The following is a 14,686-nucleotide window of genomic DNA, read 5'->3' as shown; positions in this document are numbered from 1 at the left end:
CTATTTGGTCATTGTAAGTCTATATTGCAAATGAAAGAGTTATCAATATAGGTCATAAAAATGCATGCTATAAAAATCCTGCACACACCATGTATTTTATATATTTTTAAAAAAAATTTTTTATTCATATCAAGTCTCCTTCGTGTCCTTCTTTCACTTATGGCTCTGTTAATAAAAAATAAAAAATAAAAAAGTGTGCCCGCCCCTTCCGGACCCCACAACGCTTGTGTTATTAAAGCCTGAGCGCTCGTCGGGAGCCTTTTTACTTTTTACAAGTATGAAATATTCAGACCGCATACATCAGCACTGGACTGCTACTCGCCTCTCTAGACTGAAAAATTGTATTCAAAATTCAAATTTTGAATAATTATTAAAATAATAATTATTTTTTTAAAATTTTAATAATAATCTGAGATTTTGAGAATGAAGTCGGAAAATTTTCTGGATATGTCAAATAATTTTCTCATAAATTTTTTTTAGAAAAAATGTGTACATTTGATAGCGAAAAAGTCTTTATTCCCATAAAATTTTCTTCTTACTGTCCTAATTTCCATAATATTTTCCATCTATTTGTATCATATTATAACTTTTCCTGAACCTAATTTTCCAAAAATGTATTTAGTTTTTATTCGCATGATATTAAGACTTTTAGAAACAAATCATTTTTTATTTAACATCTTAAGTCCATGCTTGTAAATTATTATTTATGTTTTGTCATAATTTTAAGAGTGTATGTTTCTTACTATTTAGAATGTATTCCCCTAAAATCATATATGTGGTAGTGTAGTCACGCAGCCGCAGTAACGCCACAAAAACATGGCAACATGAAATTGAAGTCATGGTAAAGTTCTCCTCCCATCTCGTGTGGAAGTGGTCATGTTTTGGCTTCTGAATTTTAGAAAACGTAAATTCAAGGCGAACTGGTTAGCTGGCTAGCAACTGTCCGTTTCAGGTCCATGCAGCATCAAGTCGTAGTATAGTGTAAACAATAACTAGTAAGTGTGTAAGTGCCGGCAACCACAATCAGGAAATGCCCCAATGCTAATGTGTAATCTATGTTGTCCTGTTTTCTTTTATTATGTCTACTCTATTGAGTGGTAGGAGTGTAAATGTGACTATAGGGGTGTTACTTTATGTCTGGAGGGCTCTAATGAAGGGTTTTGCATGCACCTTGCATTTCTAGCATAACATAAGGAATCCTATGTTGTGGAAATTGACTTATGAGATGAATGAGGGATAATTATTGTGCATATTAGGTTCAATTCCGCTGACTTTTTGTGAGTAATGTTATCAGCAGCGCATGTCTCAGCATGCCTCCGTGTGTGTGTGTGTGTGTGTGTGTGTGTGTCATCCTCTGAAAGCAAATAGAGAGAGAGTTGCGCAATGAGAGGTGCTAATATTTCATGACTTGCTCATGCATAGTGGTACAAGATTTTTGGCTTATGGCGTCCATCCGCATTGTGACATCATAAAGTGCCTATGGCGCGTACGTTGCATATGTATGCAACAATATGTCTCTTAGTGAATGCGTCATCTTGCAGCCACCACATTAGGAACACCCGCACTAACGTGACCGCGACTGAGACGCCATGTTGGTTGGAAGCGGCTTTATTTGTGCACATGCATCATGCGGCGGTCCTGCACGTTGTATAGACGCAGGCGCTGACAGCTGTACGTGCAAGCCTGTTCCTCGCCACGATCCACCCAGGGACTTTACCCCAGGCTAGTGCACTGACGGCCACCACTGTGTGTGTGTGCGGTGTTAGATTCCTAGTAGCAGATGAGCTCGCTGTGCTCGCCTCAGGCTGTTAGAATAAACACAGCAGAGGGTAAGGAAAGCCCTGCCAGTGTGAGGAGGCTTCTCCATTCAAATGTTCCAAATGATAAAGTGACTTGTCATAAATGAATAATCATAAAAAAAAGAGCACAATATGGGGGCGGGGGCTTGGTTGTACATAAGATCCCAGCAACTATGTTATGTTCAAGGACCGCCCGACAAAGTGCAAAATCTTAACACTTATACAGACACAGTTTTTGCATGTTCATCATCCAACAAATGTAAATATTAGTCCATGACAACACAGCTTATAAAGCCATTTCTGAAGCTTTGGGACTCCAGCCGACCACAGCGAGAGCCATTATCCTCATATAGCCAAAACATGGACCAGCGGTGAACCTTTCCAGGAGTGGCCGGCCAACCAAAATAAATATTTAAAAAAATAATATAAAAAAAGTAAAATTTTTGCGCTGCTCAGCCTGGTTCGGATTTTCCACCATTTTTTCTGGAAATTTTGTTCTTGTAAATTTGCAACTTTTTCCCTCATACATTTAAAATCTCTTTCCAAATATTCACAACATCAATTGACTGCCTCATTGTGGTAACTTTACACCTATTTTCTGGTAAATTCATGGTAACGGTACAATAAGGTGGTGGTAGTGTGATGGTCTGGGGCCAATTAGTGTGTTTTCTGCAGGTTTTTAAAGTATAAAATGTAAAATAATAAATGATAACGTAAGATGATCCATGAACAGGTGAAACCTGAGTACCACGGTATAAAAAAGTTCCATTTTTGCACTGCTCAGCCTGGTTCGGATTTTCCACCATTTTTTCTGGAAATTTTGTTCTTGTAAATTTGCAACTTTTTCCCTCATACATTTAAAATCTCTTGCCAAATATTTACATCAATTGACTGCCTCATTGTGGTAACTTGACACCTATTTTCTGGTAAATTCATGGTAACGGTACAATAAGGTGGTGGTAGTGTGATGGTCTGGGGCCAATTTGTGTGTTTTCTGCAGGTTTTTAAAGTATCAAATGTAAAATAATAAATGATAACGTAAGATGATCCATGAACAGGTGGAACCTGAGTACCACGGTATAAAAAAAGTACAATTTTTGTGCTGCTCAGCCTGGTTCGGATTTTCCACCATTTTTTCTGGAAATTTTGCTCTTGAAAATTTGCAACTTTTTCCCTCATACATTTAAAATCCCTTGCCAAATATTCACAACATCAATTGACTGCCTCATTGTGGTAACTTTACACCTATTTTCTGGTAAATTCATGGTAACGGTACAATAAGGTGGTGGTAGTGTGATGGTCTGGGGCCAATGAGTGTGTTTTCTGCAGGTTTTTAAAGTGTAAAATAATAAATGATAATGTAAGATGATCCATGAACAGGTGGAACCTGAGTACCACGGTATAAAAAAGTTCAATTTTTGCGCTGCTCAGCCTGGTTCGGATTTTCCACCATTTTTTCTGGAAATTTTGTTCTTGTAAATTTGCAACTTTTTCCCTCATACATTTAAAATCTCTTGCCAAATATTCACAACATCATTTGACTGCCCCATTGTGGTAACTTTACACCTATTTTCTGGTAAATTCATGGTAACGGTACAATAAGGTGGTGGTAGTGTGATGGTCTGGGGCCAATTAGTGTGTTTTCTGCAGCATTTTAAAGTATAAAATGTAAAATAATAAATAACTTAAGATGATCCATGAACTGGTAGAACCTGAGTACCACGCTATAAAAAAGTTCAATTTTTGCGCTGCTCAGCCTGGTTCGGATTTTCCACCATTTTTTCTGGAAATTTTGCTCTTGAAAATTTGCAACTTTTTCCCTCATACATTTAAAATCCCTTGCCAAATATTCACAACATCAATTGACTGCCTCATTGTGGTAACTTTACACCTATTTTCTGGTAAATTCATGGTAACGGTACAATAAGGTGGTGGTAGTGTGATGGTCTGGGGCCAATTCGTGTGTTTTCTGCAGGTTTTTAAAGTATAAAATGTAAAATAATAAATGATAATGTAAGATGATCCATGAACAGGTGGAACCTGAGTACCACGGTAGAAAACAATTCCATTTTCGCGCTGCAAATTTTTCAATTTCAATTTTTTCTGGAAATTTACGACTTTTTCCCTCAAACATTGAAAATTTCTTCTCGGAAATTTACAACATTTATTTTGTAAATTTACCACTTCATTCTCGTAATAAGAATTTTTCTTTTTTTTGTCTGAACCTGAGTACCACGGTATAAAAAAGTTCCATTTTTGCGCTGCTCAGTCTGGTTAGGATTTTCCACCATTTTTTCTGGAAATTTACGACTTTTTCCCTCAAACATTGGAAATTTCTTCTCGGAAATTTACAACATTTATGTTGTAAATTTACCATTACATTCTCGTAATAAGAATTTTTCTTTTTTTTGTCTGAACCTGAGTACCACGGTATAAAAAAAGTTCAATTTTTGCGCTGCTCAGTCTGGTTAGGATTTTCCACCATTTTTTCTGGAAATTTACGACTTTTTCCCTCAAACATTGGAAATTTCTTCTCGGAAATTTACAACATTTATCATGTAAATTTACCACTACATTCTCGTAATAAGAATTTTTCTTTTTTTTGTCTGAACCTGAGTACCACGGTATAAAAAAAGTTCCATTTTTGCGCTGCTCAGTCTGGTTAGGATTTTCCACCATTTTTTCTGGAAATTTACGACTTTTTCCCTCAAACATTGGAAATTTCTTCTCGGAAATTTACAACATTTATCTTGTAAATTTACCACTACATTCTCGTAATAAGAATTTTTCTTTTTTTTGTCTGAACCTGAGTACCACGGTATAAAAAAAGTTCCATTTTTGCACTGCTCAGTCTGGTTAGGATTTTCCACCATTTTTTCTGGAAATTTACGACTTTTTCCCTCAAACATTGAAAATTTCTTCTCGGAAATTTACAACATTTATTTTGTAAATTTACCACTACATTCTCGTAATAAGAATTTTCTTTTTTTTGTCTGAACCTGAGTACCACGGTATAAAAAAGTTCCATTTTTGCGCTGCTCAGTCTGGTTAGGATTTTCCACCATTTTTTCTGGAAATTTACGACTTTTTCCCTCATTCATTGGAAATTTCTTCTCGGAAATTTACAACATTTATTTTGTAAATTTACCACTACATTCTCGTAATAAGAATTTTTCTTTTTTTTGTCTGAACCTGAGTACCACGGTATAAAAAAGTTAAATTTTTGCGCTGCTCAGCCTGGTTAGGATTTTCCACGGTGGACTTGGAGCTCCCGCCCGTCCATAAAATTCCGTCCTGCATTTCCAACTATGGCGTAAAGTCGCCCAGGTGGAGCTGTGGTGGAGCTGTGGTGGAGCTGTGGTGGAGATGCCTCCAGCCAGCGCTGATGTAAAAAAGAGCCGGTGGGGGTTGGTAGAAGGGAGTCGGGCAAACGGAGACGGAGCCTCCAGATGTGAGGAGGCCTCCCGGTCGGACTGTTTACGTTTCCCGTCCCACAGGAGCGTATTTTTATATTTTTAACCTCTGCCTGTTTTTGTTCTCCATGCAGGTGCTGGGGAGTCTGGCAAGAGCACCATTGTCAAGCAGATGAAGTGAGTGGCTTTTCTCTTCCCTCATGAAAGCCGTGAAATGTACAAGCGTGGACGTGTAGGAATACCTGCGTTTATGTCCTTGAGTGGGGAGGGAAGCCTACACAGATACTCATTAAACAACATCAGAGGAATACTTCAATACTGTCATACTTGCTTCGTTTTGCAGTTTTTATGTCACAATACTTAATAAGTCAGGGGTGGGCAAACTACGGCCCGGGGGCCACATCCGGCCCGCCAAGTGTTTGAATACGGCCCGCCCAATCTTTTCCAAAGTATTTCATTTAAACTCAACATACAACCTGGCATCATGGCCTGAGCCAACCTTTTGATGGTTGTATCAATTTCGTTTTTTGACATGGTCTGTTGTTTACAAAGTGCTCCTGAAAAAAGGGACACAAGCACATAATAATAATAATAATTATTATTATTATTATTAGATTATTATAATTATTATTAGAACTATTATGATTATTATAATTATTATGTTAATGCTAATTATATTAATTATATATAATATTATTGTTATATTTGCATATTTTACATAATAATAATATAATAATTATTATTTTAATTTTATTGTAATTATTATAATATTTTATTATTTTTAACATATTTAAATATAAATATAAAATAATAAATAATAATAGCAGATTGCATGACAATTTTACAGATACAATAATACCAGGTGGACTGTTACGTGTAAAATATATAGTCTGCCCCCCCCCCCCCCCCCCCCCCCCCCCGGAAATTTTGTCATATCAATGCGGCCCGCGAGTCAAAATGTTTGCCCACCCCTGTTAATAAGTACTATCAAACATACATATATGACAACATTTCTACTATGTTCCTACTACATTTCTACACTGTGTGTGCTCCAGGCCCCGCCTCCACCCATTATTTATTATTTCATAACAGTCCATAAACAGGTTTTCCGTGTCTTATGTTCTATTAATGATATCGCTAATCTATGTTGGGTAGTATGAGTGGAAATGTAACTATAGGGATGTTATTTCATGTCAAGAGGGCTCTAATCATTCATTTATTTTCTACCGCTTATCCTCGCAGGGGGGGTGCTGGAGCCTATCCCAGCTGTCTTTCGAGCGAGAGGCGGGGTACACCCTGGACTGGTGGCCAGCCAATCACAGGGCACATATAGACAAACAACCATTCACACTCACATTCATACCTATGGACAATTTGGAGTGGCTAATTAACCTAGCATGTTTTTTTTTTGGAATGTGGGAGGAAACCGGAGTACCCGGATAAAACCCACGCATGCACGGGGAGAACATGCAAACTCCACACAGAGATGCCCGAGGAATCGAACTTGGGTCTCCTAGCTGTGTGGCTCTAATCATGTTGAAAAAGTATTTGTAAGGTGGTAAACAAGTTTTCTCTGTCTTATGTCTTAATTTTTATGTTGATGTCTGCTATATTGGGTAATATGACTATAAATGTGGCTATAGGGGTGTTATTTCATGTCTAGAGGGCTCTAATAGTTTTAAAACTGTATTTCGAAGGTACAAAGCAGGTTTTGTATTCTATATTTTCTCTTATTACATCTACTATATTGGGATATTGGGTAATAGTACTGTAAATGTTGCTATAGGGGTGTTATTTCATGTCTAGAGGGCTCTAATAGTGTTAAACTGTATTTAGAAGGTACAAAGCAGGTTTTGTATTCTATATTTTCTCTTATTACATCTACTATATTGGGTAATAGGACTTTAAATGTGGCTATAGGGGTGTTATTTTATGTCTAGAGGGCTCTTATGAAGTTAAGAACTGTATTTCAAAGGTGCGAAGCGGTTTTATGTGATATATTGTCTCTTATTATGGCTACTATGTTGGGTAATAGGAGTGTAAATGTGACTATAGGGGTGTTATTTCATGTCTAGAGGGCTCTAATAGTGTTAAAACTGTATTTAGAAGGTGCTAAGCAGGTTTTCTATTATTATTTTCTCTTATTACATCTACTTTATTGGGTAGTAGTACTGTAAATGTGACTATAGGGGTGTTGTTTTATGTCTAGAGGGCTCTAACAGTGTTAAAGCTGTATTTAGAAGGTGCGAAGCAGGTTTTCTATTATATATTATTTTCTCTTATTACATCTACTTTATTGGGTAATAGGACTGTAAATGTGACTATAGGGGTGTTATTTCATGTCTAGAGGGCTCTAATAGTGTTAAAGCTGTATTTAGAAGGTGCGAAGCATGTTTTCTGTTATTATTTTCTCTTATTACATCTACTTTATTGGGTAATAGGACTGTAAATGTGACTATAGGGGTGTTACTTTATGTCTGTAGGGCTCTAATCATGTTAAAACTGTATTTAGAAGGTGCGAAGCAGGTTTTCTATTCTATATTATTTTCTCTATTACATCTACTTTATTGGGTAATGGGACTGTAAATGTGACTATAGGGGTGTTATTTCCTGTCTAGAGGGCTCTAATGTGAAAAGGTTATTTAGAAGGCGGACGTCAGGTTTTCTGTGCTCTAACTATAAATATAAATATTCCTTTTATAGCTAGGAATGCTAATTGTCATTGGTTGAGTCCGGAAGCAATTAGTCGCCATAAACGAGGGTGTCAACGTCTATCATAATTCTCCAACAAATATGCTAATGCTGCAGGGTTTGACGCCGTAGATTGAAGTGTTCATGGCTCATCATGTGAAGGAATGTCCCCTCCAGGGAATAATTGCTTTCTCAAGTGCTCATATATGAGGTAAATTACACCCTGCAGGAGAGTTATTCACATAAGAGGCTAAGAAAGTGTTGTGGAGAAATAGTTAGCATCCACGGTTGATGCAGTGGAGTCCTACTGCCTTTCATTGACTCTTTTGTTTGTGTTGGTTTTTGCGCTTGTGGGTGGATCCATAAAACAAATAGAATGCTTCAGCCCGACAAGGATCTCCGAGGACGTAATGGCTGCCAGTTTGCTTCCCAAATCAAGCAAATCAAAGCTCCAATTTTTCAAAGCATTGTTTGCACAAGGAGGGAACAGTGGGGGCTTTCAATCTTCTCAGCGGGCTGGCTTGCATTTTAATGAGCTCTCATTTAGCACATCGCTCACCATCCGCCATTCCGCCAGCGCCCCCGACCGCTCTCTGGTCGATGACGAGCAAAGCCGGGGGAGACGCTTGGTGCACAGCCAGGAAAGCTCCCGTCCCCCCCCCCCTCCGCCTTCACAACCTTTTCTTCTCGTGAATTAGATTTTTTTTTCTTTTAAAAATCATAAATCTATGAATGTTTCTCATAACTTTTTGACTTGTTTCTTTATTCTCATAATGTTACTTTTTTTCTGGAAATGCACAACTTTTTCCCTCAAACATTGAAAATTTCTTCTCGTAAATTTTCTCGTAATTTATCTTGTAAATTTACCACTACATTCTTGTAATATTAAGAATTTTATATTAATATTATATAATATAATATATAATATAATAATTACATACAATATTCAAGACTTTTTTTCTCAGAAATTTGGAACTTCTTGTTAATTTATGACATCTTTTCTTTTAAATGTATGACCTTTTCTCCTAAATTTGAGACATTTTTTCTTGTAAATGTACAACTTTATTCTCGTAAAGTTACAACTTTTTTCCTCATACATTTAAAATCTCTTCCCATATATTCACAACATCAGTTTACTGCCTCATTGTGGTAACTTTACACCTATTTTCTGGTAAATTCATGAGGATAAAATTGTACATTCACAAGAAAAAAAAGTCATATTTTCCATCTGACTCGTACGACACCATGACTCAGCATAATGTCAATTTACCACTTTATTTTTGTAATATTATGACTTTTTTTTGTCATGAATTTGCCTTTTTTTTGTAAATTTCTGACTTTTTTTCTCATGAATTTCGGACGTTTTTCTCATAAATTCCGGACTTTATTCTGTAAATGCTACAGCGCCAATAAAGCCCTCATAAATGATAAAAAAACGGTGCGTAAATTTACCACTTTATTCTTGTAATATTACAACTTTATTCTCATGAATTTGCCTTTTTTTTGTAAATTTCGGACTTTTTTCTCATAAATTTCGGACGTTTTTCTCCTAAATTCTGGAATTTATTCTGTAAATGCTACAGCGCCAATAAAGCCCTCATAAATGATGAAAAACAGTGCGTAAATTTACCACTTTATTCTTGTAATATTACGACTTTTTTTTCATGAATTTGCCTTTTTTTAAAATAAATTTCAGACTTTTTTCTCATAAATTTCTGACTTTTTTCTCAAATTTCTGACTTTTTTCTCATAAATTTCTGACTTTTTTCCTCATAAATTCCGGACTTTATTCTGTAAATGGTACAGTGCCAATAAAGCACTCATAAATGATAAAAAATGGTGCCTAAATGTACCTCTTTATTTTTGTAATATTACGACTTTTTTCACATGAATTTGTCTTTTTTGTAAATTTCTGACTTTTTCTCATAAATTTCAGACTTTTTTTTCTCATGAATTTCTGACGTTTTTCTCATAAATTCCGATCTTTATTCTGTAAATGCTACGGCGCCAATAAAGCCCTCATAAATGATAAAAAAATCGTTGCGTAAATTTACCACTTCATTTTTGTAATATTACGACTTTTTTCTCATGAATTTGTCTTTTGTAAATTTCTGACTTTTTCTCATAAATTTCAGACTTTTTTTTCTCATGAATTTCTGACATTTTTCCCATAAATTTCCGGACTTTATTCTGTAAATGCTACGGCGCCAATAAAGCCCTCATAAATGATGAAAAAAATCGTTGCGTAAATTTACCACTTCATTTTTGTAATATTACGACTTTTTTCTCATGAATTTGTCTTTTTTGTAAATTTCTGACTTTTTCTCATAAATTTCAGACTTTTTTTTCTCATGAATTTCTGACATTTTTCCCATAAATTTCCGGACTTTATTCTGTAAATGCTACGGCGCCAATAAAGCCCTCATAAATGATAAAAAACAGTGTGTAAATTTACCACTTTATTCTTGTAATATTATGACTTTTTTCTCATGAATTGGCCTTTTTTTTTTAAATTTCTGACTTTTTTCTCATAAATTTCTGACTCTTTTCTCATGAATTTCTGACGTTTTTCTCATAAATTGCGGACTTTATTCTGTAAATGCTACGGCGCCAATAAAGCCCTCATAAATGATAAAAAACTGTGTAAATTTACCACTTTATTCTTGTAATATTATGACCTTTTTTCTCATGAATTTGACTTTTTTTTTGTAAATTTCTGACTTTTTTCTCATAAATTTCTGACTTTTTTCTCATAAATTTCAGACATTTTTCTCATAAATTTCAGACATTTTTCTCATAAATTCCTGACTTTATTCTGTAAATGCTACGGCGCCAATAAAGCCCTCATAAATGATAAAAAACTGTGTAAATTTACCACTTTATTCTTGTTATATTATGACCTTTTTTCTCATGAATTTGACTTTTTTTTTGTAAATTTCTGACTTTTTTCTCATAAATTTCTGCCTTTTTTTCTCATAAATTTCTGACTTTTTTATCATAAATTTCGGACTTTATTCTGTAAATGCTATGGCGCCAGTAAAGCCCTCATAAATGATAAAAAAAACGGTGCGTAAATTTACCACTTTATTCTTGTAATATTACGACTTTTTTTCTCATGAATTTGACTTTTTTTATATTTTGGACTTTTTTCTCATAAATTTGTGGCTTTTTTCTCATAAATTTCTGACTTTTTTCTCATAAGTTTCTGAAATTTTTCTCATAAATTCCGGACTTTATTCTGTAAATGATACGGCGCCAATAAAGCCCTCATAAATGATAAAAATCGGTGCGTAAATTTACCACTTTATTCTTGTAATATTACAACTTTTTTTCTCATGAATTTGCCTTTTTTTTGTAAATTTCTGACTTTTTTCTCATAAATTTCTGACTTTCTTGTATTTCTTCAGGATCATCCACGAGGACGGCTACTCAGAAGACGAGTGCAAGCAGTACAGAGCGGTGGTGTACAGCAACACCATCCAGTCCATCATGGCCATCATCAAAGCCATGGCCAACCTCAAGATCGACTACGAGGAGGCCGGCAGGCCGGTATGTCGACGCCAATCAATAGCTGACCTGTCATGTCAATCTTCAGGGGATCCGCTTATCTGCTCCTCCGGGTGATACCATCTCTTCTCCTCGCCATCTTTAACACCCGTACGGCGCCCGGAGGATTTTCCTGCAGTGGAATTGATTTATATCTTGGGTGAAACATGACGTTTCTCCGTGTCGAGTGCTCTTTCTCCATCTATTTATCAATTCCACCATCGTAATGTGGAAATATTGATACAATTCATCAAACAAATGATTAGAATGGATGTAAAAGATGCTAGCTCGATGTAGCGTCTCATGAGCCCGAGTGAATGTCACGCTCCCGCCGCTCCCTGGCCGCCAATCTGAAGCATCCGACGTCTGCCTTTGTGTTGCCAGGATGACGCCCGCCAACTCTTTGCTCTGTCTGCGCCGGCCGAGGAGCAAGGCATCCTGCCGGAGGACCTGTCCAACGTCATCCAGAGACTGTGGGCCGACGGCGGCGTCCAGAGCTGCTTCACACGAGCCCGAGAGTATCAGCTCAATGACTCGGCTGCCTAGTGAGTGTCCGCTATCGTCATCATCATCGTCATCATCATCTTTTTGTACACTTTAATTGCTAACATGCAGCAACACAGGCATAAAGTCAAACTATGAAATTGAAAAAAGTCTACTGTACCAGCAAAAAGTCCTCATTTTATGAGAAGAATCTCATACGAGGAAAAAATGATGTTGTTTTAGGAGCATCAAGTTGAAATATCAACACATTTCATATTCTTGACATATGAAATGCTAACAAAACAACAAAAAAGTTGGCATTTTTGTACAATTCACCACTAACGTATGAGAAAAAAATGGAAAAAGTTGTAAATTTTAGAGATTAAAGTCAAAATATTCTGAGAAAAAAATCTTTTTTTTTAACTTCAAATTTGCCTTTTTTGTAAATTTCTCACTTTTTTCTCATGAATTTCTGATGTTTTTCTCATAAATTCCGGACTTTATTCTGTAAATGCTACGGCGCCAATAAAGCCCTCATAATTGATAAAAAACGGTGCGTAAATTTACCACTTTATTCTTGTAATATTACAACTTTTTTTCTCATGAATTTGCCTTTTTTGTAAATTTCTGACTTTTTTTCTAATGAATTTCCGACGTTTTTCTCCTAAATTTCTGACTTTGTTCTCATAAATTCCGGACTTTATTCTGTAAATGCTACGGCGCCAATAAAGCCCTCATAAATGATGAAAAAACGGTGCGTAAATTTACCACTTTATTCTTGTAATATTACAACTTTTTTCTCATGAATTTGCCGTTTTTGTACATTTCTGACTTTTTTCTCATAAATTTCTGACTTTTTCTCATAAATTTTTGACTTTTTTCTCATAAATTTCTGACTTTTTTCTCATAAATTTCAGACATTTTTCTCATAAATTCCGGACTTTATTCTATAAATGCTATTGCGCCAATAAAGCCCTCATAAATGATAAAAAAAACGGTGCGTAAATTTACCACTTTATTCTTGTAATATTACAACTTTTTTTCTCATGAATTTGCCTTTTTTTGTAAATTTCTGACTTTTTTCTCATAAATTTCTGACTTTTTTCTCATAAATTTCTGACTTTATTCTCATAAATTCCGGACTTTATTCTGTAAATGCTATGGCGCCAATAAAGCCCTCATAAATGATGAAAAAACAGTGCGTAAATTTACCACTTTATTCTTGTAATATTACAACTTTTTTTCTCATGAATTTGCCTTTTTTGTAAATTTCTGACTTTTTTCTCATAAATTTCTGATTTTTTTCTCATAAATTTCTGACTTTTTTCTCATAAATTTCTGACTTTTTTCTCATAAATTTCCGACATTTTTTCTCATAAATTTCTGACTTTTTCTCATAAATTTCTGACTTTTTCTCATAAATTTCTGACTTTTTCTCATAAATTTCTGACTTTTTTCTCATAAATTCCGGACTTTATTCTGTAAATGCTACGGCGCCAATAAAGCCCTCATAAATGATGAAAAAACTGTGTGTAAATTTACCACTTTATTCTTGTAATATTACAACTTTTTTCTCATGAATTTGCCTTTTTTGTAAATTTCTGACTTTTTTCTCATAAATTTCTGACTTTTTTCTCCTAAATTTCTGACTTTTTTCTCCTAAATTTCTAACTTTTTTCTCATAAATTTCCGACATTTTTTCTCATAAATTTCTGACTTTTTTCTCATAAATTTCAGACATTTTTCTCATAAATTCCGGACTTTATTCTATAAATGCTATTGCGCCAATAAAGCCCTCATAAATGATAAAAAAAACGGTGCGTAAATTTACCACTTTATTCTTGTAATATTACAACTTTTTTTCTCATGAATTTGCCTTTTTTTGTAAATTTCTGACTTTTTTCTCATAAATTTCTGACTTTTTTCTCATAAATTTCTGACTTTATTCTCATAAATTCCGGACTTTATTCTGTAAATGCTATGGCGCCAATAAAGCCCTCATAAATGATGAAAAAACGGTGCGTAAATTTACCACTTTATTCTTGTAATATTACAACTTTTTTCTCATGAATTTGCCTTTTTTGTAAATTTCTGACTTTTTTCTCCTAAATTTCTGACTTTTTTCTCCTAAATTTCTAACTTTTTTCTCATAAATTTCCGACATTTTTTCTCATAAATTTCTGACTTTTTCTCATAAATTTTTGACTTTTTTCTCATAAATTTCTGACTTTTTCTCATAAATTTCTGACTTTTTTCTCATAAATTCCGGACTTTATTCTGTAAATGCTATGGCGCCAATAAAGCCCTCATAAATGATGAAAAAACGGTGCGTAAATTTACCACTTTATTCTTGTAATATTACAACTTTTTTTCTCATGAATTTGCCTTTTTTGTAAATTTCTGACTTTTTTTTGTAAATTTCTGACTTTTTTCTCATAAATTTCTGACTTTTTTCTCATAAATTTCTGACTTTTTTTCTCATAAATTTCTGACATTTTTTCTCCTAAATTTCTGACTTTTTTCTCCTAAATTTCTGACTTTTTTCTCATAAATTTCAGACTTTTTTCTCATAAATTTCAGACATTTTTCTCATAAATTCCGGGCTTTATTCTGTAAATGCTATGGCGCCAATAAAGCCCTCATAAATGATAAAAAAAACAGTGCGTAAATTTACCACTTTATTCTTGTAATATTATGACTTTTTTCTCATGAATTTGCCTTTTATGTAAATTTCTGACTTTTTTCTCATAAATT

The 14,686-nt window shown here is 34.6% G+C and overlaps 1 protein-coding gene across 2 annotated transcripts in view; it reads left to right on the top strand.

Moving 5' to 3' along the window:
- LOC131106579 (guanine nucleotide-binding protein G(i) subunit alpha-2-like) overlaps positions 1 to 14,686 on the top strand; it is a 77,646-nt gene that overhangs the window by 55,255 nt on the left and 7,705 nt on the right. For both annotated transcript variants that reach the window (XM_058055780.1, XM_058055781.1), the window contains 3 exons: positions 5,347 to 5,389; positions 11,311 to 11,452; positions 11,834 to 11,994. In XM_058055780.1, the coding sequence (XP_057911763.1) occupies positions 5,347 to 5,389; positions 11,311 to 11,452; positions 11,834 to 11,994 (346 nt within the window). The remainder of the gene's footprint in view (positions 1 to 5,346; positions 5,390 to 11,310; positions 11,453 to 11,833; positions 11,995 to 14,686) is intronic.

Source organism: Doryrhamphus excisus, chromosome 18 (genome assembly GCF_030265055.1).
Source record: "Doryrhamphus excisus isolate RoL2022-K1 chromosome 18, RoL_Dexc_1.0, whole genome shotgun sequence".
NCBI lineage: Eukaryota > Metazoa > Chordata > Actinopteri > Syngnathiformes > Syngnathidae > Doryrhamphus > Doryrhamphus excisus.
This window is presented reverse-complemented; position numbering and strand designations above follow the sequence as displayed.